The following is a 24,538-nucleotide window of genomic DNA, read 5'->3' as shown; positions in this document are numbered from 1 at the left end:
AGTACTTAAGAGATAAACTAGGATTTGGGGGCAGGGTTTGACTTCTCCAATCCCTCGATGTTAGAGATTGGCATGCACTATATGTCAGATGCATCTGCCTTCGTGAGCTATTACACTAATAACCATTTATATAGCACATACTAATAACTGTTTATTGCTTACCAAAGGATTTTTTTTTTTTTAGCAAACTTGGAATCATGAAACTTAGATAGAGAGAAAACAGTGGAGGTCGTAATGTATGCCTTGCAGTGTACATACAGTTTGCATTCAGCTCCTTGATACTGGTTCTTAACTCACTAAGCTAGATTATACCGAATTGTAACTTGTGATCTGGGATCTCTGCAACAAACGGATTTACCTACTGAGCTAGCTACATAAAATACAAATCTGTGACCTGTATGTTACACCCTGCCATTGCAGCAGCATATTAACCATATATACTATTACTTAAGTCAAACCTGTGCCTAGCTTGCACACAGATCTCTCCAACAAGGACGTTAATCATCAGAGTTATATTATGCCCTGTAATTAGCTAGATACACAAAGATCTATGCAGCAGGTGACGGACTTAAAATGTGGCCTGTATACCATTGTTTAAATACGCCAGAACAGATTTACTAATGCATTTCCCTTGTTGCCAATCTAATTGGTAGAGTTTAAAATACATAAATGCATACATTCGCTGTCACACCATGCCTGTCGTAACTTGTCCCCAATGCTGCAGTGACTTCTTAACCCCCAATTAATAGGATCCTGGAGTTCTTTTTTCCATTTCCAGCTCTGCCACAAGCAAATTTAAACAGAACATTAATATGACAATTAGAACGTCTGCACACAGACAAGAATATTTACATACAGATTAGAACATTAGCACACACCGATCCCAATACAGTGCTATCCATTAATGCAACATGGCTACATGCAGCTCTGGAACATCAACTCGCCAGACTGGAGCATCCATACAAGTAAGATTAGAAAAGTGTACCCGTGGACGCAGACCTGATGCCCCCTTCCCCCGCCACACTTTATTTGCCATATAACACTTGCAAACGTCTACACGTGCGGGCAGCTGTGACATCGGTCATCTACACCAATTGGAACATACTCTTTACACCGTGTAGGACATCCGTTCACACGGGCTAAAAGCTCCATAAACAACAAGCATTTACAATGCAATGGTCTCGGCATTGTTAAAGTTAGAGCTATTGGCATTGCTCATGACATTATTTTTGTTTATGTTTTTAAAACGTTTAAAGAAACGGCATTGTTATTTACAATGTCAATAGCTTAATCAGTCTCAAATGCGAGACCTATTGCATTTGCACCCACAGACAGAGCCACACAAACAAAGCCACCCACACACACAGCCACCCACACAGAGCCACTCACATAGAGCAACCCACACACAAATAGAGCCACCCACAGAGCCACCTACACACACACACACCAAGGTAGTTATATGGAGACACAGAGCACAGTTAATCATTGCCTAAATGCCAACTTCGATTAATGCTTTGGTCTATGAAAGGTCAATTTTGCGTATTATATGCCCTTCCTCTACTTTGACCCATTCATATCTCTTACTTCCTAAGGTCTCTCTTCTTCCACATGACTTGTCCTGGTGGCTTCATGCTCATTCATTTCTTTTGAGCCTTTTTGTGTTTGCCCTACAAAAAAACGTGAATGTCTTTTGGTATCATTCCTTTACCTAGTTACATCAGCTTCGTAATAATTTTTCCCGATACCTTTCTGTAATCCAGCCCCCACACACTATTTAATATTTTCTTTACCACGAATTCCCTTTTCATGTCTCATGATATAAATGATTTCCATACCACCCCCCATGAATCTTCCTTTCCCATTAGTTCAGCTTTTTTATCTTCTCATAATTCATTGTTTCTATAAAAAAAAAGAAAATTGCAGCCAAATTTAGTTAGAATGTTCCACTAAGATCTCAAATCTTACACCTTCGGGGTAAATTAACTGTAAAATCCGCTGTCAAACGAGAGAGCCAAGTGTAACAGGCATTGCTCTAAAAAGACTATTTACTCTGAAATGCAACCCCATCAGTGTTGTAAATAACAATGCCATTTCTTTAAATGTTTTAAAAACAAAAACATAAACAAAAATAATGTCATGAGCAATGCCAATAGCTCTAACTTTAACAATGCCGAGACCATTGCATTGTAAATGCTTGTTATCAGGGCTACCATTTTCAACCCACATTCCGACTACAGCGGCTGACAAAGCTCTGTAAAAGCAAAACCGGGGCAGGACCCCTGTGTCCTTGATAGTGTGGCCTCATCGTGGTAGCCTGAATGCAATAAGAACACGCGCATGGATTGAGCTGTGCTGGAGAGGCTACCGCGAACGTGATCGCCTCTAGGAGCCCCTCAAGCTAACTGATGTAGAGGGAGATAACCACTGTGCCCAGGATCACACAATGCGGCTAAGTAAACCGAGATTAGACCTCGGACCTCCTAGTTCGACTGCAGTTTAACCCCATTTTGTGCTTCCTGAGAATTAGCTGGAGCCAAATAAACGGGAAACGTCTAGAGAAAGCGCAGAAAGTGCGGGAATTATCTGAAAAAAGTGTCCGAGTTGCGTCGCTAAGGATCTTCATAATACAAAAGAATGAAACACCACTTCGTTTTGCATGTCCTGCTCTTACCATTTCAGCAAGTGCTATAAATACTACGTTGGGCAAAAGAAAGTAAAATAAAATATCTGGTTGATATCTGGTTGATAAATATCACTAGATGTTTTTATCCTGACGTATAAAGAGCGTTAGATTTCTGGACACAAGTAACCTGTTTACAATATGCAGCAAGTGAAAATATGTAAAAAAGCAATACATGAAACATATGAAGAGGCGCCGCTTTGTCTAACTCTGAGAAGTAAAGGGCGCTGCCCCCACTCACCGTCAGCTCGGCCTCGCAGGCCGGGTTCAGTGCCTCGTCCAGGGCGCACAGCTGGTCCCAGCTCCTCCACATCAGAAGTTTGACGAACTCAGTCTCCGGCTTCTGCTTCATGTTGGCTTTCGAAGCCCCGATTTCAATCCAAAAATCTTTAATAACTCAATAACGCTCTGCCTCCCGTTCAAAGCTGTCGTCGTTAGTTTTGGGGTGCACCCGTCTGCCCCATTGTAGCCCTGGAGCGCGTGGCCCTCTCTTCGCCAGTGGAGAGCTGCCCGCGATAGTCCGCACTGTCCTGGCTGCTGCATCTGCTGGGATGAGTCCGGAATGCCTCCCTTAAGCTGATGCGACTCGGGGAGAGGGGGAGGGCAGTCTTGCCTATGAGTAGGAGTATCCACTCAGAGCCCTAGCGCCGAGGTCGGCATGTCTGTTAGTGTGGTAGTCCTCGGAAGGCAGCTTTGTTTAGTTTGGTTGTGAACACTTGGAGTGAGACCAGGAGGAGACCAGAGCAGCAGCCGGACACAGGAGCACCGAGGGAGCCGAGAGCAGGGGGAGGGGACGAGCACCAGCCGGGCCGTGTGGACGGGGATGACGCCATGAACACCACCATCTTTCTCCGAGGTCAAGCAGAAATGCCTCGGAGAAACGCAGCGTCATTTTCGGATTCGGGGGCGTGTTTTTCTTTCTCTCCTCTTCCCATTGGCTGGAATGTTTACATTCCAGAGGAGAGGAAGAAACTAATAAAAAACACCCCTGAATCCGAAAAAGACGGGGCTTAAATGGACAGACACCCCTCTCCTCCAATGGCTGGCCTCCGTTTAGGAAGCCAGCCAATGGAGAAGAGGGGCGGGTTCAAGCCCCACACTAAGAAACATAAGATCTCGCCAGCGAGACTGCGCAAGCGCAGCCTACGCAGGCCGAGACCTAAAAATGAACATCTCTGCAGGTAGATCTGGCATATAGATTCTGACAACGGAAAAATGAAAATGGACAATCCTGAACAAAAACCCCCACAGAGAGGTTTAGACATCCGTTGATGCGCTCCTAGAAAACTAGTACCTATGGGATTTAGAAAACTCTCGAACACAAATATAGATTATTTCCACACAGATAGAATAAGCATACAGACACTGAACATGTGTTCGCATTTGCAGAACATGCGCACAGATTAAAACGTTTGTGTGCGGAATCGAACCCTCGTGCTTTCAGTCTGGATCATTCCCTCACACTGACTAGACCCACCCTGACACACCTACAACATCCGCACTCCCACTACAGCATTTGGATATCATATTCATCTGACCTCTACATTACCAGAGGACGTTTGGGCTGTGTGTTCCACTCTTTTGGACCTCAGTATGGGCTTTAGGCCTGTGTATCCGTTCCTAACCATCATGTATTTCAAGTCAAAGGATAATTTCATCCCTACTTTATAGCCACATTGGCAACATGAGGGAGATCCTGTGCACGAGACAGCCCTGCCATGTGCTGCCTATGGATTTTCAGAGTACCCTTAGTACTAAATTGTGGGTATCACTAGGACTTACAATACATGTGAAAGTGCTAGATTACTAAAATAAGGCAGAACATTTAGTCACTTTCCACCAGGCTACACTTGACCTTTTAAAGATGCACTGAAGTGTAGTAACTTTCCTCCATTGCTATAAAGAGTCTTTGTGAGCTCTGAAAACAGATCTGGATAAGGCCTGAGGTCATGTTATATCCTTTTTCCCCCTGGCCGCATACAAATTTGCATTTGCATGTTTATGGTGGCAGCTTATACTCGAAGAGTTTGCCAGCACTACCAATCCATTGAAAAACTCCTGAGCCTGAAGTAAGAAGCTTTGATTGAATTAAAATATTATACTTGTTAAGGTAAACTATGTAAAATGTGTGAACAAGGCAAGCCCTTCTCTTGGGAATGTGCTGTAGCGGAGCTTTTTGTTGTGTCACATGGAAGTGAGTTTGAGGGCACTTAGGCCTATTAGAGACTTTTAAAGAAATACTTCTTCTCTTTTTACGTGTGCGACCATTCATGGAAATGGAAAGGGGACTTTGATTTCTACATGGACTACTCTTTGGTACTTTGCTTTTCTTTCCATTTTGATTCATAGTTATTTATTTTCTAGGCCCATCCCTTTCTTTCACCTCTCGATCTTTTAGTGATATTGTATTATTATTGTTCTTTACTATTTATCTGCCTTTGCTTGGACTTTATTTATTCGTGGTTTCATCTCGTTGTGCTTGTTAATTCCTGTGTTCCCCCAACTGCTCTGGTGGTGAAGGTACGAATCGAGTTTGAATGCATTCTATGCAAAGGTGATGCTAAAAGTACCCCAAGAAGGATTTGGCTCATGCCCTCAGATTAGAAGATCTATGCACATGGGCTTAGAACCCCATAAACGTCCACCATGACCCTCCAGAGATAACTGTCCAGAAGAGCTCTTAAAAACACTCCTAGGTAATAATGATATAGAGGGCTTAGAACAAGTATATACATACAACAGGAACACCAATGTAGCCCTGGGGACAAGTGTGCTACAAAGAGGACCTGTAACGTGGTTATGCCCCTGTCTTACTTTTTAAATTGCACCACTCTAACTGTTTCTGACTGCCAGCCACGCTTGAAGAGTCTCTTTGGCTCAGTCTGTTAAAGGGAGCCCTGGAGACTTCAAGCAGCGATTGTTCTCACTTTCTGCCCGATTGTCTCAGCTTGACTTGGCAGGAATCTTCATCCAACTCTGTGCCTGCTTCCCCACTGAGAGTAGGGCAGGAAGTTCACAACCACACACAGACCCGAGACATCACTGCAAAAAGACCCAGAGTATCAATGGCCATAGAACAATCACATACCTACCGATGTACAGTATCCATCCATGCACACATGCAACCTCTCCATTCTCTCAGACTCAACACACATAAACCCACAAAAGAACAAATTGGACTCGAAGGCCCTAATTTAAAAGGGTTTGGCGCAGGACAACACTACAAGGAAACACTTTTTTGACGCTCTGGTGGCACAATGTGCCGCAGCAAAACTCCTCTCCTCGTTTTTGTGCAGGAAGGTGAACCTTCCTGCACAAAAACAATCACGCCTACAACGCAGATGCCTTTGCACCATGGCGCAAGGATGCCTTCATTGGTGTATTGCAGCCCATTTGCGCCAGCGCATGGAGAATGGACAGGAATGTGCCGTATCTTATAGATACGGCGCATTCCTGCCCTTTTCTCTTGATGCAGGGCAGCGCTGCAAGATTCCTTGCGACGCTGCTCTGCGCCAAAACTTCGTAAATTAGGCCCTACGCGCTGGATAAGAGCAGGCAGATATGGGGATATTAAGTTGAACAGCTACACATTCTTTATCACGTTTTGCAAGTTCCGGTTATTGGTTCCTCTTTTTACCCATCCAGCATTTGGGGCAGTGTAGTGGGGCCCATACTCAGAGTATCTCTCAAAGGGATTGTGGGATCAGGAACTTCATTCTAAAAATAAGCAACTGGTATCTGGAACACGTGCCCCTAGGGCACTTATGCCAGGGCTAAATGACTGTCATTGAAAGGTATTTTTACTCTCTTATCTGATCTGGTGCATTTTAGTTTCACATTGTTTTGTACAGAACTAAACTTGAAATATGTGTTCTTTAGACTAGTATAGAAGCGTTTTTTTAGTCTCTCGTAAAAGCACTGGGAGTCTATCCTGAGAGGCTAAAGGTAACCAGACTGGGAGAACACAGAAAACTGTGAGCAGTAAGGACCATCAGGCACATGCATGAAGCTAAATTGAGCTTGCAAAATTAGCGAATAGCAAATAAAGCCGGTTTGCAAGCGCAATTTAGCTAATCCTAATGCATGAACCCAATTCTGAGAAAAACCATGAATTCACTAAAATAAGGATTCGCACAATTTGCAAAGACATACTTTACGAATCCATAATAGCAAAACCCTTAATTGCGAATCCCAAATAGCGAATCACAATTAAGGAATCGCAAACAAATGCATGAAAAATCACTGATAGCGTTTTTTTACGAAATTCGCTATTTAGCAAGTTCAATTTAAGGAGGATCACAATCAGGTGGTAACCATGAGTGAAAATGCCATACAGGTACAAATCATAAGAAACCTACTTAAACTGACCCTGGAGGCCTCTGAACCTTTCACAATGGCAGCGCTTTACCTGATGGCGAGGAGGATGAGGCTCCAGGCAGCAGCACAGCGAAGAAGGAGAATATAGGAGCGCATCTTCAGAGTGCTTATCACATTGTTAGGACAAACAGATGAAGAAATCTACGACAAGTACAGGCTGAATGGTGCCATGATGCTGGACCTAATAGCAGAATTGAAACCCCTAATGCAGTGCCACACTCGTAGGACCCATGCCATCCCCACTCATGTGCATGTCCTATGTTGCCTACACCTACTTGCGTCTGGCAGTTTCCAGGGGGTTGTAGCTGTTGCTGGAGGGGTGTCACAAAGTTCACTTTCACGTATCTTTAATTCTTTCCTGAACGCCATGATGACAAGGATCCATAACCACATTTGCTTCCCCACAACCCCACAGGAATTGAATAAGACCAAACAGGACTTCTACCAGGTAGCCCGGTTCCCACACGTAATAGGATGCATAGATGGTATGCATGTTGCCATTTGTCCCCCAGCAGTGAATGAATACATTTTTAGGAACCGTAAATCCTATCACTCACTCAACATACAGGTAGTCTGCAACGCCAACCATATCATCACAGACATTGTGGCTCAATACTCTGGAAGCACACATGACTCCTATATATTCAGACACAGTGTCATACACACTGGTCTGCTCAGGGGTGATTTTGGCGAAGGACATCTGCTTGGTAAACTCATATAATGATTCCTCACACACAATGGCCAAATGGCAATGCATAACTGTTACTAACCCTTTGCTCACTACCCTGTAGGTGACAGTGCATATGCTGTGCGAAACTACATAATGACGCCTTACCTCAACCCAGCCACCCCAAATGAGCAGAGGTGCAATGCAGCGCACCTTGAGATGTGCTGGGCGCTCCGGATGTGTCCAGCTGGGTCACTCCCACCACAGCTTCAGGCTGGAATGTGGACTCCACCAGGTCCTCCATGGGTGTGTTCCCAGGCTGTGTTGCTGGTCCCCCTACGGTCTTCTTGGCCTCCTTCAGCCTCTCAGCAATCCTATCTTTGGCACGGGAGCGCAGGTCGTACCAACGCTTCTTTAGGTCGTCTATTGAGCGGTAGGTGACCCCCACTGCATTCACTTTATTCTGGATCCTGAGCCAGATTTTTCGCTTCTGTGCCTCTGGGACCTTGAGTGACAGTTTGCCAAATAGCTCTTCATGGCTAATGACTACCTCCTCTATGAGGTTTTCAATTTCCCTCTCACTAAACTTCAGCTTGTGTTTCCTGTCTGGTGTACTCTCCCCTGATGCTGATGGATCCATTTTTAGCAAGGGACAGGTCTGCAAGCAAAGTAGTTATATGTCCTGTTCTGCTCCTGCACTCAGCCTCCTCCTCTCACTCTCACTGAGCACTGAATGAAGCATGGACTGGATGACTTCCTGGTTGTGATTTCATCAGCATGCATCAAAAGCGACCTCGCTATTTGCGATTTCGCTATTAGCGAGGACGCAAATAGGCTTTTTAAAATTAGTGCGTCACGGCGGGTGTATCGCAATTTGCGATTGTGAATTTTACTGATTCAGTAAATATTCGCTAAAAGGGTCATGCATTGGAAATGGCGATTCCCAAATAGCGATTCCTTGTTTTTCGCTATTTAGGCATCGCTATTTCTTAGTTTGATGCATGTTCCCCCATGTGCTTTAAGAATCATCGAGCAGTTTATAATCTGGGGCAGATCACGAGGAGCTAAGCATTGTGGGTTGGATGTGAAAAGTCACTAGTTGTAAATAGGCTACCATCAATCCCATGGCCACTGCTAGCAAATGCTTATAACTAGAAGCACTCCAAATCTACATCACATATGTGAACAGCTGTGGAAAAACTGTGCAAAATCCTGTTTTTATCCTAATAAAAGTACCCTAAACTGCACCTGATGTTTTTGTCTTTCGCATTTCTTAATGTATAGAAAACAAGCTATTCAAAATACATACGGTCTCTTTTCCCCATGTGCAAGCTGAGCTTCAGGGACAATGTATGTGCCCTGGCGACAAGGTTGCCGTCTCCCTGCACCAGGGCCATTTTAAGGATTACGGCAAGACATATTTTGGGACCCCCTTTTCAGAACTACTTTAAATTTATAAACCATTTTCAGCTAATTCAAGCGCTCATGATCCTAAACTGTATTATTGCATTATACCATAAACTTTCAGAAACAGCACACAAAAGATAAATAGAATGGTGGCTATGCCTTTACTCTCAGTGTAGGTTACTCACTGCGTCATGTATATCCCTCTCTGCATCACCTAGCATCGAACAGGAAGTTTATGAACTGTACAGGTCATTCAGCACCAGGTGTCTATGCCCAGCAGGGGGCCTTGGTCCCCTTGAAGTGAGACGATGCAAGGGGAGTGGATCAATCTCCGGGTTTAGCAAGGGATGGATAGAAAGAGGCAACATAGACAGAAAGAGATAAGAGTACGTCAGAGGGAGGTAGAAGTAGAGAGAGAGTTAAAGAGTAGCAAGCAAGGGAGGAAAAGAGAGATGAAACAGTAAGAGTAGGTGACAGAGAAATAGAGGTAACTAGAAAAGTAGAGAGTGGCGAGGTATGGATAGGTACAGAAGGATAGAGTCGGAGGTAGACAGAGACAGGAAGAAAGGTTGAGATAAAGAGAAGCAGGAGAGAGTCTGTCCCGCTCACTTTATCAGAGGGCCTTGGTAGGTGGAGCCCTGGGCAAGTGCCCACTCTTCCCATGCCTTAAAACGTCTCTGCCCAGCACAAATCTCGCACCATTGTGCATCCTGAATCTAGGTTATCCACATATTCACACATCTTTTCTCAGGCCGCTTTAAAAAATGTGTACACCTAATAGGGTTGGCATGCTTGCCATATTTAATTACAGGGAATAGGACTCAATGGGCAACAATATGATATGGGCCGGGCTGCTTCCTGTAAAGACTCACTATTTGGGTGTCCCCTGCTCAACGTTCAAATTTCCAGAAAATCTGCAAAGCCGATTTGGACTGTCCCTAGTTATAACTATTCCAATACAAATGTTGCTTAGCAGCCAACTGGAGCTAACCGGGTTATAATTTGGCAAACATTAAGTAGGCTTAGACTTAGTTATAGCTGACCAGGAATGTAAACAGACTATGGCATTGTAGGGTTGTAATCTGCCTAGAAGTCTGATTATAGTCAAGCTCTGGCTTGCCGAAGATATAACCAGACTGCAGCCAACTGTGGCTGTAACCCGGCCACTGCCAGCCATTTCTACCAACAAGGCATGGCCACCCCAATGCATAAATAGACTACTAATTTCATTTCTTTTGTAACACCACGGTCGCTCCTTCCGCTTTTGCCAATCTGTAGGGCTCAGCCTTCCAATGCTGGGTCTGCAATGATTTGTTGCTTTTCCACAAGGCTATATAATCTGCAAGTCACATACCTGCCAATTTACAAACAAATTTCACTGTGTGAGAAGGGGGCGGGCCTTGGAGGGGTCAGGGGCCTCATACCGAGAGCTACCTAAGAGCTACCAGGGAAGGGGGAACCCCCCACCAAGCCAGTCACCCCCTTCCCTGTCCCCCCTCCCCAATACAAATAAAGGGTTATTGAGGCTGTTGCCGATGTCCTGGGGTGTTTTCACATCTCTTAATGGACATCAGCTGCTTACTTCCTTCGAAAACGAGCTGTAAATCCACTATATACAATGTTTTTCAGCTCGTTTTCCCTGCCACCATGTGATTTCGGCTCCTCACCCTGTGAAGTGAGCTGAAATTGTGTTACATCAGGTGCCACTGTGTGAGTTGGCAGGTCTGAAGTCATTTTATTGCATTTGTTTCTTGCCAACAGTTCCAGCAGCCCACCCTGGGATCATGAGCAATCATGCTGCCCACCATCTGTCTCGTTAGGTCAACACATCAGTCCAGTATCATCCAGACTGGGTAACATCTAGAACACATGCATGTGGTCAGCTCCATCAACTCCACACCTAGGGCATTCATTCGATACTGTGTTTAATGTTTTGTGTATGGGGTAGGGGTCTTGTATTTAGATTATGATATATTAATTCATCTAATCCTGCATTCCTAGAGACAAATTTTGGATTATCTAATATGGAAGAACATTTTCTGTTAGTCAGGTCCCCCCCCCACCCAACCCCAAGTCTTGTGACTATGGCTGATAAGACACGGAGTTCTATTTTGGACATGCCCAATAGTGCTGAGTGCAACAGTGTAAAGCTTTCCCACTATGCCGCAGGGTCAGTAGCATTTAGAATGTTATGCCCTACGTTGACCAGATGAGCCTCCAGACACTATAAAAGGTGGACAGCCTCATTGACACCCATCAGAGTTATCAAACCTACTTGTGTTCAAAACTCCAAATCAACTCCATTGGTGAATATTCCAAAAGCAGACAGACTATAGGGGTAGATCTGGCACAATAGATTGCTGTGTCAGGAGTATCTTGCCACTTCAATCAGCACAGAAAATGCATAATTCCACCTCTGTGATGCAAACAATCGTGCCAAATTTGTTGTAGCATCTGACACCTCATTTGTGCACTGCGAATTTTGTTATGTTGTTTCCACTCAACCACTATGCCACCCATTGCAAGTTGGCAGCCAAAGTAGAATAATTCCATGTCTCTGGTACTCAAACCACCCTCAGAAATAGAGTGGTGCCAGTATCACAAAGAGATCTTGCGTCTCTTACACCCAAGACAGTCTGTTAGCACACTAACTGTTGGACCAGTGTAGTGGGAGTATCACAACAAACATACAAATGGCTGGACAGCACCACGTTGATCATGGCTATTCTGCCCATCCCCAACAGTGGTAGGCACCCTCAGAATACAGGTGATGCTTGAATATTCACCACTACCTTGGTTAAGTTACCTGACATGGGGGCGCTGCCAACCAAGATGGCAGATCATACGCTCTGAACTAGGGCACCGTGCAACTCCTGCATTATTCTAAGTCATCATGTGCTCCCCCTTGACTAGTGGCACCGATGCTGGCCCCTCTTGAGCTTGGAGCACCAGGGCAGCCCAAAAAAAGGTGAATGCGCTGCCCCCACCTGGATGAGCGAGCCCTGAAGATGGCGGTCCTGCCCGGGTGAGGGAGACCCGGGTAGACGCATGTCCAGTCGCTCCCCCCTGACTGCCTGTGCTGTATCATGAAGGTGTTGACACATGGGTTCGGTGTGGAGAGCAGTCTGAGTAATTGAGCGTAGCTGCCAGTCCATGGCAGCCGCCTGGACAAGCTGCAGGCCACCAGTTGAGAGCTCTCTGCCCGCCTGTCGGTGCAGACTCAGGGTTGGATTGGTAAGGTGGGCACTCGGGCAATGGGCCGGTATACGAGTTGTAGCTGGGGGCCGCATTTTTGGCCAGCCTGGTGGACGATTCTCACTGTGTTTGTGCTGTTCAGATGCAGACAGCGGCCCAGTGGGCCATTTCTGGATGTAGATGGTCCTCTATTACTTCTCTTTTAACAACGGTGTGGAGGTGTCATTCCCAGTCTTCCACAGGGCTGGCCCATTAATGAATGCAGATTGATCAGCGGGCCTGAGCAGAAGTGACCTTACCTATATTCAGGTGTGGTTTACCATTGTGAACTAATCCGTGCACAATTAGACCTGGCATTTTTTTTTTTATCTCAGTAAAGTTAAGAAAGCATGCCTCTTTTAGAACCCCCCCCCTCATATTATTCATTATACTTAAAACCCTGAAGCAGTGTTTTGCGAAAAGGCACAGTCCGCAAATGTTGACCATTTTCTTTAGGGTGCCCAAGACTATTTTTGATCCCAAACCAAACCTGGGTGCAGTGTACTGGGGTCCAGAAGGGAGGTGCACCGGAGGGTAGAAGCCGCCCACCCACTTTGGATGGAGCTGAGAGGGGAGGCTGATCCATGCTGCGCTTGCTGCCCCCCAGGGCGATATAGGAGAGTTGGTCCCCCACTGTGCAATGTAAAGGCCTGGATGTGCGACCCCTCGGGCAGGGCTCACAGCGGGATTTGTGGCTGCCCTGCCTCTCCTCCGGGGTAGAAAACAATGGCCATTGCTCAAACGGGGGCAGAGTGGATAATCACAAGCCCGCCTTTCCCCCAATGTAGAGAGAAGCATTAATAGTGGCAAGCTTGAACTGGTGGATGTGTCAACTGCAGAAACCTCTGGTGTGTCAAGACAGGGACCCCTCTGGCAGCGCCCTCAATTAACTGACCAATAGATTCTATTGTGGAAGCAGGAGGGCAGTGAACTGTTACCAAATGTGGTCCTAATTGAACGGAATACCACCATGACTGTAATGTACACTGTTCATCTTCAAAGATGGGCATATATGTAATGTGTTGTGCTTTTCAGCTGAGTCGTGCGGGGCGGTAAATCAGTACTACACAAACGTTGGGGGAGTCACTCAAGGATGACTACCATGTTGCAGGGGTTGAGTGTTGGCCCACAGAGGATGCTTCTCAACGGGGTTAGACGCTGCAGCGGTAGAAGTACTAGGGAATCGGGCTGCAGGGGGGGATCCCGCTCTCACCTACTCTGCGGATCACTGGTTCCCCCCTTGCTTTGGAACACAGTGTGGGATCGCAGTTTCACTGATTCCTCCTCCTACCAATCCCCCACACCGCTGGGAACACATACTAGGTTGTTAGTTTCTTTTTTATAGTGATGAAGGAAAGCACCAAATTCAGTCTTTCAGGGGTATTTGCCTGGAGGGGATGGGAGTGGGAAGGGCTTTTTGATGTTTGATGCATACGCATGTCCACTCTTAACCGAACTCCATCAGCATGTGGGTCTACTTGCAAATGCACGCCTGAACCCTGACGGGGACTGCACCCCTAGACGAGATCAGTGGCGAAACCATTGTCCCCCCAGAACATCACCACCCCGTGATGACACATAACGTGATGTGGACTCTTTATATAGCCTCCTGGAATGTTAGGAGCCTTAATGATTACACGACAAGCTATAGAACGCAAACCTACATCTGACGGCAAAGGATTAGGATTGTCATGCTGCAGGAGACTCATTTGTCAGAGGAAGAGGCAGATATACTGAAAAACAAAATGGAGGGGGCAAATATTCTCCTCCACATGCTCAAGGGATCACGATCTGGATAGCCCAGGGGGTCCCACTATCCGTTCAAGCTTGCCACTATTAATGCTTCTCTCTACATTGGGGGAAAGGCGGGCTTGTGATTGTATAGGTATAGTCACACAGACGTGGAAGGGGGTTTGTGCTTTTACGCGGTCTTCTAGACTGGATGGAACTATGCCTGTTAAATTCCTATGCGCCCAATATTGATAATTCCTTTTATTGGAGCCTTTTATAGATCCTGATCCCATATACTCATACACCCTTAATCTGAGGATTTTAACTGTATTCTCAACGAAGACTTGGATAGACACGCCCCCGGGCACCTTATATATCCAAGCATGTAATAACACACCTTTGGTGTGTTTATGTCTGGCGATCTAAGTATCCGACTCTCAGACAATTCACCTGCCATTCATCCAGTAACAGTGATACAAACAACAGGCGAAACCTGTATACTTAGCGGAGACCTGGGTGATATATGGTATCAAACAACAATGTCTCACGAGGTAACAATAACACAATAAGTTCATATAGAATAAGTTAATTATAAAGAAAAAGAACAAATGGCACCATAGATTGTATTATGCGAATATATTTTTTCAAAAATTGTTCAACCAGAACTTGGAAGCAGCATTAATATTAAAGACTGTATCACGTGCATACTGAACACACAGTGCTCGTGAAGGAATGGTGAACAGCGCAAGTGAAACACGTGGATATAAAGGAAAAGGGAGAGAAATGAAATCAATTGTTAGATATTAAGAATGCATAACAATTGATCCAATATTGTTTTAACTAAATCATATCATAAATCAAGATCCGCAAGTCCGCTGACGTATTTTTGATGGCTTTTCGACCTTCATTCAAGGTCATCATAAGGACAATTAGTACACAAGACTATGATTGCTGACTAATGGCAATCCAGGAACGATCAGTGTGAAGGATTTCTTGTGCTTTTAAGACACTCGTGGTATGAAAATCACAGGGAGGGGGAATCCAGACGGTGTCACCACACTTTAGAAAAGGCTCTGTGGAGAACAAAGCTTCCTTCAGGGGGGGGGCTGGATCAAAGCTGGAACGGCACGCTACTGGCCAAGAAATCCTTCAAATCGCGATAATAAACTAACCGCTGAATCAATCTGTAACTGTGTAGTGTGACTGGCTGGAACACTTGATACTACTGTTCCGTGTTCACGGGAAATTCCTTTTACGCTACAAAATTGACCCGTCCTTCCCTCCCATGGAACTTCAAGATAACAATTCTGGCCTGGCACACTGACTTGACACACACTGATCGTTCCTGGATTCCCATCAGGCACCAATCATGATCTCATGTGTACTAATTGTCCTGATAATGATCTACAATTAATGATGGACAAAATGCCGCCAACAGATGTCAGCGGATTTACAAATCTTCATTTATGATACAGTTAGTTAAAACAATATTGGATCCATTGTTATTCATGCTTAATATCTAATATTCATTTTCGTTCGCTGCCTTTGCATTTATAAACATGTGTTTCACTTGCGCTGTTCACTGTTCCTTTGAAGACAGGAGTTGGAACATTAAATTTAACTTTTCCAAAATCCAGTACCCCCCTAAGGCACGTCATAACAACTTGCATGCTGAATGAATGTGTGCTAAAGACGCGTTTGTTCTAATGAAGCCATTCCGAAGGCATGCATGCGGAATGCCGTCATACATTTGTTTTTGATACTATTCATCCACCCACAGAAGACTAGAAAGAGTACAGGTGTCCAGGGAGTTCTGCACTAGAATACAAACAGCACAATACCTAACTATATTCCTATCTGATCGCTCCCCCTTACTGATTGGCTCTGTAGGTGGGGCAAGCAAGCAGAAATGGTATACAGTTCCTAGGAGAGAAAAGAAGAGAAGATGAAGAGGCTGGGCGGGTCTACTACCCTGACCCTATGTAGAGACAGGGTGTCGCCCAATTTGGAAGAGGGGCCCTCACACACCCAGCTGGGTGTCATGCTTCGTCATAGGGCATGCGCCTTGTCAGGCAGGTGCTGCAGGTGCTGCAATGCCTGACGGGCACCCTATGTGGGGCTCTTTGTCGGAGATCTTTTTATCCCAGGCCGTTGGGTGCAGGGCAGGTATAGGGCCTTGTGGTGTAGATGTGAGTGACAAGTGTGCAGGGATGGTGTGGGGAAGGCTAAAATGGGGCTCAGTGGTGCACCAAATCCAATTTAATCAGCTAGCCTACTGGTCCCAATTAAAAACAGAAAATGTGAGCCACCGCTGAGATAATGTCCAGTAGTGGCTACGAAGTGGTGGTCGACATATTTCTTGCCTAGTGTGTCTGGGGGAAATCACGTGTCAATTCTTCAGGACCAATATATATATACTATCTACACAGTGGTTGGTTCAATATTAGTAATGTGAACCAAGCCTCCAAAAAACCTAGCAATGAAGTACCTTATTTGTAGGCCAACCTAAAGAAAATTATAAAACACATGATTTACAACAGTACAAATGGTAATTGGTAAAATTGCAATTAAAAATAGACTCTCCAAAACTTCATGCTCAGATAGGCTAGTAGAGCTCGTAAGTGGAAATGTAAGTGAAATAAGAAGGAGGCACAGTGGCACACGTAAAGCACATCCAAAGACGGAGCTGGGTGTGGTGGTAAAACAACCACTATATGTATATAGCAAAAACACTCACCCCATTAGGGTGATTACCTAGTTCCTTTGAAACATCTGTAGGTGGGACCCCAGGCCTGAATGTTGAACCCAAAGGTTATAAATTATGTTGTGTTCCGAGCAGACATTCAGGTACCTCTAGATACATATATAGAATGTAATTCGGGGCCCACGAACATGTGGGCGACTGAATGGGAGGCATTAAAGGCAGTAGCGAGAGTGGAGTGTATGTTAAAGACAGATGGTATACGACATAATTTTGAACAGACCTTGACCTCCCTGGAGTCGTGCAAGGCACAACTGCATGCTCAAGGGACCACCAATCCAATATAGGCAAAACTCCTCCTGGAAGTTGGCCAGGATATAGCAACTACATCAAGATGTCTACATGAACACACACTGAAGAAACGTCGCCAAACGTTGTATAGGAAGGGGGATAAGTCAGTCAATTGCATTGCTCCTAAAACAGGAAGCTCCTCCCCCATTGATCCGAACACTGAACAAGCCAGATGGCACAACAGCAGTGACACAGGCGAACATTAACCAAATGTTAGGGGACTGTAACCTGGCACTCCTACATAGTAAACTGGATGGGGAGGAGTCCTGGAAGGACGATAACCCCTTGGACGGTCTGGAGTACCGAGAATCTCCCCAATGGATAGGGTGGCCTTAACACAAGAGCTAACCAGGGAGGAAATACTGGCTGCCATAGGCAATCTCCCCTGCAGAAAGCCGCCGGGGGAAGATAGATTCCTGTCAGAACTTTATTAGTGATATGCAGACATGCTAGCGGAATGGCTGCTGGAAGTTTATCGAGAATTGTACCAAAAGTCAACTCCATGCAGGAAGATGCCGGAAGCAATTACTGCCATAGTGCCCAAGCTCCATAGTTGCTTCAAACATGTTTTAGAGTAGGTTAGGCTATTTTCAAATGATATTAGTCAAGTACAGGAAGAAATGTTGTGTTGAAAGAATATAGATGATTTAACGCAAATTATAGTTCATGAAACTGGGCAACCAGGTTAGAGTCTCGGCGTCGGCTCAACATCCTGTGATTCTGGACAAATCACTTCATCACTTGATGCCTAAAAAAACCTAAAATGAATGTGTCCTTGTGTAATGTAACTGGTGCTCACGTAAAGCACTACAATACCTTTGGGTCGAGGGTTCCAGCTCCCGGCCCTTCCAGAATCTCAAAACATGAATTGGGGGGGAGGGGGGTATATTTTGAAAAATACACACTTTCAGTCGGTGGTCGGAGGGTGGGGGGTGGGGGAAATCTGAGGAGTACACCAAGACCATACTTTTGCAACCATCCCGGGACAGTTAATTCCGAGAATTAAAATGCTTCAACTGAAGTGTAAGGCAGGGAGTCTCCTGTGCTGTGAAACCAAGAGAGGAGCCCACTGGAGCCTTCTTGCCACGGTGCCTGATAAAAATGTGGATGTGCGTAACTGGTTAATCTGCTAATGTAAAGGGTGCCTGGAAGCCGTAGCGCCTTTTTTTGTTGTTATTGGAGTTTTATTAAGCGCAAACTCGACACGAAGGTATCATAGCATTTTACATGAGCACCAGTTGCATTATATACGGACACATTTATTTTGTTAGGCATATGGAGATTAAGTGATTTGCCAAGAAACATAGGATGTTTAGCGTCCCTGCCGAGACTTGATCCCGGTTCCCAAACGTCGAGGTCAGCTGCTCTAGCCATTAGGCCACATCCATGCAATCAGTGGAAGCTTTCTAATGACACACATTTATTTTTTGAGAGGTATTGAAAGAGAGCTACCAGCTATGCTGTGAAGTGTGTGCTTTTAAAAGACAATTATAACAAAAATGCACTGTGTACACTACAGTCTAGGTATTACTAAAATCTACATTTTAGAAACACTTTTTTTAATCTTAAACCTTTTTGCACATTTTGTAGCAGCCTGTTTTATACTTAGCCTGGGACCTTGTAGCCTTAAACATACACAAGTCACTATTCTCCATTGCACCAACCAGGAATCAATTATGTTGCTCTATGGTGCAGTGCATTAACTAACAGAGGTTTCATAATGTATGAGGGTGCTTTTTTCCCCTAACATAACTTCCATTATATTTTCATTTAAGCTGTGTGCTATTTTACATCTAGTTACCCGAAGGTGAAAGACCGAAAAAAGTTACAGAATATATATATAAAAAATGTACACACGCCTTTGACCACGCCGCCACGGTCACTCATCCCACCCCCATTGCCGACAGCATCACAGGTCCCATACTTTTTAAAATGCACTTCGACCTCTGCTTGCTTGCAGTGTGTTTTCTATGGTTGTGACAAGGACGCCACCAGAACCGTAAAGTAATAGAGACTTACAAAAAACAAACTGTCAACAGCACCGTCGTTTGTGGGGCAGGCTCTGACAGAAGGTGGGAGCCGGGCAAACTCTCTCCGTCATAGGTGACACCGCTAACGGAATTGTGGGAGTGGTTTAGGCAAAATGGAGCGCGATGATGTCAAATGTGGGTGGGTTTCATGCGGGTAATATTATGTGAGGGGCGTGGCCCTAAATCAGTTGCTCTGGGCAACTGATTTCAGAGTTGTTGCCGGAAGTGACGCGTGGCTGAGAAACATGGATGATGTACAAGAACTGCAAGGGGAAAGGGAAACCCGCAGATCGGTAAGAATGGTTGGCGCTGAGCGGCTGCGGCGGGGGTGCTCCAGACTTTGGTGGGGTGCCGGGACCAACGCGAACCGAAGAGAGAGTGGTGACTTATGTGAACAAGTGTAAATAGAAGACAGTGGCATGTAGAGTGTGGATTTGGGAGCAGGGCAAGTAGAGAGGTGGAAGAGGGTGGTCAGATGGATCGGAGAAGCGCGATCAATTACAGAGGCGAGTGCGCGTTGTTAACAGATGAGAGGGACAACGAGGCAAATTAGGAGGGGTAGAGGAAAGCAGAGATTAGCGGCCAGGTGTGGCGCAAAGAGGTAGAGTAAGGCTCACAAAAATATCACCTGCGAAATCGGCCACCCCACACCGGTCAATGCTTAACTACTGCACGGAGACTGTAAATATCAGTGTCATTCATCAAAAACACTTTCGGTTTTAACATTGTCAATATCTATATTCGGCAGTCATATCTGGCTGTATGTCCACGAGAGAGGTGGGTGTGGCGATGCCCTGTCGCAGATACCCTGCTTCAGCTTGCTACCAACTGCTTGTCCTTTTGTTGGCCCTTGGGGCTCTTGGGCTGCAAGTGCTGAGTCTGCCCCGCTGGACCCCCCTACCCCCACACTTTCACGTTGACCCTGCCAGTTGGCGTCCCGGAGCCCAGGAATAGCTTCCCAGTCCCCTTAAACCCTCGCAGGCCAGGGGTCATTAAAACTGACTGCCTTCACCAATACTGCGACAGTGTCCAGCCTTTCCTTTCTTGGCGTTGGTCAGGTGTGAAATTCGAAACACTTGATGCTTTACTTTCCGATGCCCAGGGCCTTCACCGTGGTTGCCGCACCTATTCTGAATGAGTGGGTCCCAAAATGTTTGGGTGCTAACCTCATGTGCCCCAGAGCCGTGCGCATGACCTGCGTGAATTGGTACCTGCTACGCAAGGACCCGCACTGGCGATGAAGAGGGGCGGTCCTTTGTGAGGCAGACTGGGCAGCGTAATTGGTTGGACAGGTATCGCAACATGACTATTTTGCCCTTCACCTCCTGGTCGGTTTTGGATTTTCTGATCTTGAATGTAATATATTCCCAACCCAATTGTAGGCCTGGCCATCTAAGGCAGCAGTCGCCTGTTGCTGCATTCAATGGAGGGACCACTTTAGAAACCCTCATTGCCCCAAATAACAGGATGGACGATGCTGCTCTGAAAAGGACAGTCTCGTAGGGGTCATTGCATGTCGTGGGAGGACACTTTTATTTGCCGTCAGCCATTCAAAGTCGATGGGTAGTGTGGTGGCCTTTGCTGCTATCCCCAGGCGCCCCCACCCCTTCATTACTACTTTTATGTAGTAGCTCTTGCTGGGTTCACAACATTGCCACAGCCTGCAGTGATGCCCCACTGTCGGCAGGTGCACCCAAGACCAAGATCTTGTCTTGCTGCTTCTGAATGCCCAGTTTACGAATCACTCTGCCGCTGCCTGATCTTCGACCGTGTTCTTCAGGTCCACCAGCCCGAGGACGTCCTTGAAGATCTCCAACCTACTACCAGTCGTTGGGGCCAATGCTTTGTCTACCAGCCAATCCAGTCCTTCTCTATCAGATCCCGCAGCTTTTTGGGGAGCGAGGTCATCTGAAGGTCTGCTTTTGGTGACAATTTCCCAAATCTCTTCCACTGAAAATGAGGGATGGCGTCAGCTCTTGTTATACAGTCCTTGTATGTGCCTCACCCTCACTTCGATGTTCGACCATAACTGCGCCTTTGCTATGATCCTCATAACCCGTGGGCATCTCGCGGTGCTCCCATTTATTAGCAGTACCACTACTTGGTTGTCTGACGATAGCATTAGCTCTTTCTTCCTCAACCACTCTCTTCATATGTACAGTGCTGCTACTATTGAGAAGATCTCGAGTATCGTGATGTTCACCGTGAGCCCTCTCGCTCTCCAGGCTGCTGGCCATGCTTGAGTACACCATGTGCTACTTAGTGTGGCTCCAAATCCCTCACTGCCTGCCACATCTGTGAAGAGCTCTAGCTGCTGTGAAGTCACCCAAGGTTGTCTTCATATCAGTGCTCCACTGAAACGGTCTAGAAAGGTCGCCCATTCTTGCATGTCTATCTGCACCTGTTTAACCTACCTCATATGAAAATGCCTCTTTTTTAATCTGCGAGTTAGGTTTGCTAGGTGCCATGAAAGACTCCCGGTGGCTTGTTAGTAGGATTCCTCCTGGCAACTACCTGGTCCGGTGCATCCTTTAGGTGGCCTCAGACGGGCATATTTTTTGCCTCCTCTGATGCCAGAGGTCGCACATGAAGTGCCAGGACTAGAATGGAGCAAGCTAGAGTTCACAGCTGCGACCCCTGACTGCTCCCAAATGACGTCCATGGCTGCATCCTCAGCTTTTGTTGCGCCAGGAGAGGGAGGGGGGGGCGCTGCGGTGGTGTAGCGAGGGTTAACTGCCCCTTCTTTGTTTCGGGGGGCAGTCGTGAATCCAGCCCCTGAGTTGCCTGCTTCGCAAGACTGGCCTCCGCATGAGGATTTGGGTCTCGGAAGGACGCAATTGACATGCAGATAGGGGTGAGGGCCGGTTAAGGGTGGCAGAGATTGAGGGGAGGGCTTGAACAGTGGACTCAGACTACTTTTTAAATGCACTCTTTCATTAAATGATGGTACTTAACACTGCCCAGATGTTGTGGTGCAGAAAAAAGACATTTCTAGAAAGGCTTCTTTTGCCTTATACTGTATCTGCATTCTTCAAACTCGTTAGGCCAATTATATCAATTAAAGGCCTCCTACATACACAATGTGAATGCTTGGGTGGCGCAAGGCCACACAGGGATGTGGGCTTTCCATTTTGTTCCATATCTGTCCCACTTCTCGCCATCATAATGTCGGTACAACTAGAGCCCTGGGCTGGATGAGATAGTTAATGTGATTTGGTGAGCAAATTCTGAGAGAGCTGAACCAAGGGTTGTCTATGGCTCCTCCGCTATGGCGGAGGAGCGTCACCCCACTGTTGAAATGCGGCAGACAGAAGAAAAATAAAATGACAATAAAACTATTTTATTATTCACTTCCAGAGTCGCGTAGTCTGGGGCGGGGCCATGAAGCAGCGTCAGCAGTAGGGGGAGGAGGCTTGGTAGGCACTGAAAGTGCGCATGCCGGTTTGGCCGTCCGTCAGGATGGCTAAATTGACATGCACACTTGGATATCTCAAGGCTGTTCCTTGGAGATATCTGCAGTGCTCAGGGGCACGGGCTCCCAGTCCCTGCTGAAGCGTGAAACTGGCTCGCTCTGCCCAATTCCAGCACTTCTCTCATGCTGGGAGTAATAGCATGAGAGAAGCGCTAGGAATGCATTGGAGATCTGGGAGCCTGTGCTCATAGGGACTGCAGTACTGGGAGCAGCGGAGCACAGCTGAGCAGATCACCACATGCGGCAGCGAAAGGTAAGGCTCAAAGAGTTCATGCACAAGCTGAAGTTACATGTAAATTATGCAACAAAGATCATAATAGAATATGATAAGGTGTCTTCAGAATTTAGAAAGTATATTTCTTTACCACTTGTAGGTGTTTCACCAAAGTAAATCAGATTATTAGACAAGTATTTATTACAAGTGAGAGGTTTTAAACATGAAGTGAGAAACATTCCTGCCCTCACCCTAATTACAATGTTATTAGTGAACTAAGAGGCAAGTCAGGAGACGTGTACAGTATATGTGGTTTGGATTCTGAATATAGATGGAGAAAGCAGGTCAGCCACAAGATGAGTATCTCTTTCTGACATCAAAGGTTAAAGCTTTGTCATTAATTCTTGGAGGATGAGATTAGAGCATAGGTGATAGGCAGAATCCCTATTTTATTTTGATAGTTTTACATGGCACTAACATTGCCCATGGACATACCAGTGCTTCTCAACAGACACAGACCAATTTACATTTTTTTTTCATCACAGGGAGATGTTGCGATTCACAGGATGCTGAGTCCAGGATTCAATCTTGGTTCTCCATGTTACATGGTTGCCAGATGTAGCCACTAGACTACATCGCCATCTGCGTAACATCGGCTCATTTGGGCTTGAGGTTCGAAGAAGACCTGGAGCCAAGCCAGAGACAGGCATCTGGTTTGAGCTTTCAGTGGCTCACCCACTTCAATTTTTAATAGGGAGCAGCACTGGAATCTCTAAAGCAGCTGGCTAACTGGACACTCAACTGTTCAGATTAATGGCGAGTCCAGTTTTGAGCAGTGGAAATATTGAAAAGGATGAATTAATTCAGACTGGGGATTTTTTGTAACTCAGGAATTGTGGCGCTCTGCTATGTAAACGTATGAGTAACTGGTCATCAAATAGGTACGGTGCAAACCAGGTAAGGGGAAACTCCCTTAACCCTTAAAATTGTGTAGGGACAGCCCCGCACCTCGGTATATACATCAAATGTCCTGGGCACACGTAAAGTAATTATACAGGTAGAGGTTCACTATAAGTCGATGCAAAGGAAAAGTCCAATGTTGATCTCTTGAAAAGGATGAAGCGGGGGCAAAGTTGAGGGATAGGGGAAAAAAAGAGATGGCATGAGTTAGCATTAGTGAGGTAAAAGGAGGTTGAAAAGTGAGAGAGGTGCAGGGCAAGTTTAGAGGGTGGAGAGTGGGTTTCATGGGGCAGAGAGAGGCGAGGTCAATTGCTATCAGAGCCAGGTTCACAAAAATATTGATTGGGTGGGGTCACCAGGCCAGTTTTGAATATAAATTGGTGCGATTGCAGGTGGGAAGGAAGTGCGGCAGAATAATTCCCCTGTGACATGAATGCATTTTGATCAATATTAAGATTGGACTATACCACTCATTTTATTGCCAGACCTCTACTCACACTCTGCCCCGTCTACCCCTTCTGCTCTCTCACTGCCCTTTCTGCTCCCTGCAGCCACTGTACACTCACTGCTCTCTCTGTTCCCTGCATCTTTAGGCCATTCAATTCCCTACTTTTCTCTATCCTCTCCCTCTCCTTCCCCAACACTCTCTCCCTCCTTTGCTTGGATGGCATGGTGCATGGCACACAGCAAAGGCACACTCAAACCCTTTTCGAA

General features: G+C 45.9%; 1 protein-coding gene across 4 annotated transcripts in view; it reads left to right on the top strand.

The window, feature by feature from the left end:
- Positions 1-19,324: 19,324 nt before the first annotated feature.
- IFT43 (intraflagellar transport 43) overlaps positions 19,325-24,538 on the top strand; it is a 335,235-nt gene continuing 330,021 nt past the window's right edge. For 2 of the 4 annotated variants that reach the window (XM_085626698.1, XM_085626696.1), the window contains exon 1: positions 19,325-19,471. In XM_085626698.1, the coding sequence (XP_085482824.1) occupies positions 19,424-19,471 (48 nt within the window). In that variant the 5' untranslated portion in view covers positions 19,325-19,423. Of the gene's footprint in view, positions 19,472-19,552; positions 19,579-24,538 lie in introns of those variants that run through there. The other 2 variants (XM_085626697.1, XM_085626699.1) reach the window with 2 other exon arrangements.

This window comes from Triturus cristatus, chromosome 9 (assembly GCF_964204655.1).
Source record: "Triturus cristatus chromosome 9, aTriCri1.1, whole genome shotgun sequence".
NCBI lineage: Eukaryota > Metazoa > Chordata > Amphibia > Caudata > Salamandridae > Triturus > Triturus cristatus.
The sequence above is the reverse complement of the archived record's forward strand: the minus strand, read 5'-3'. Positions and strand labels throughout refer to the sequence as shown.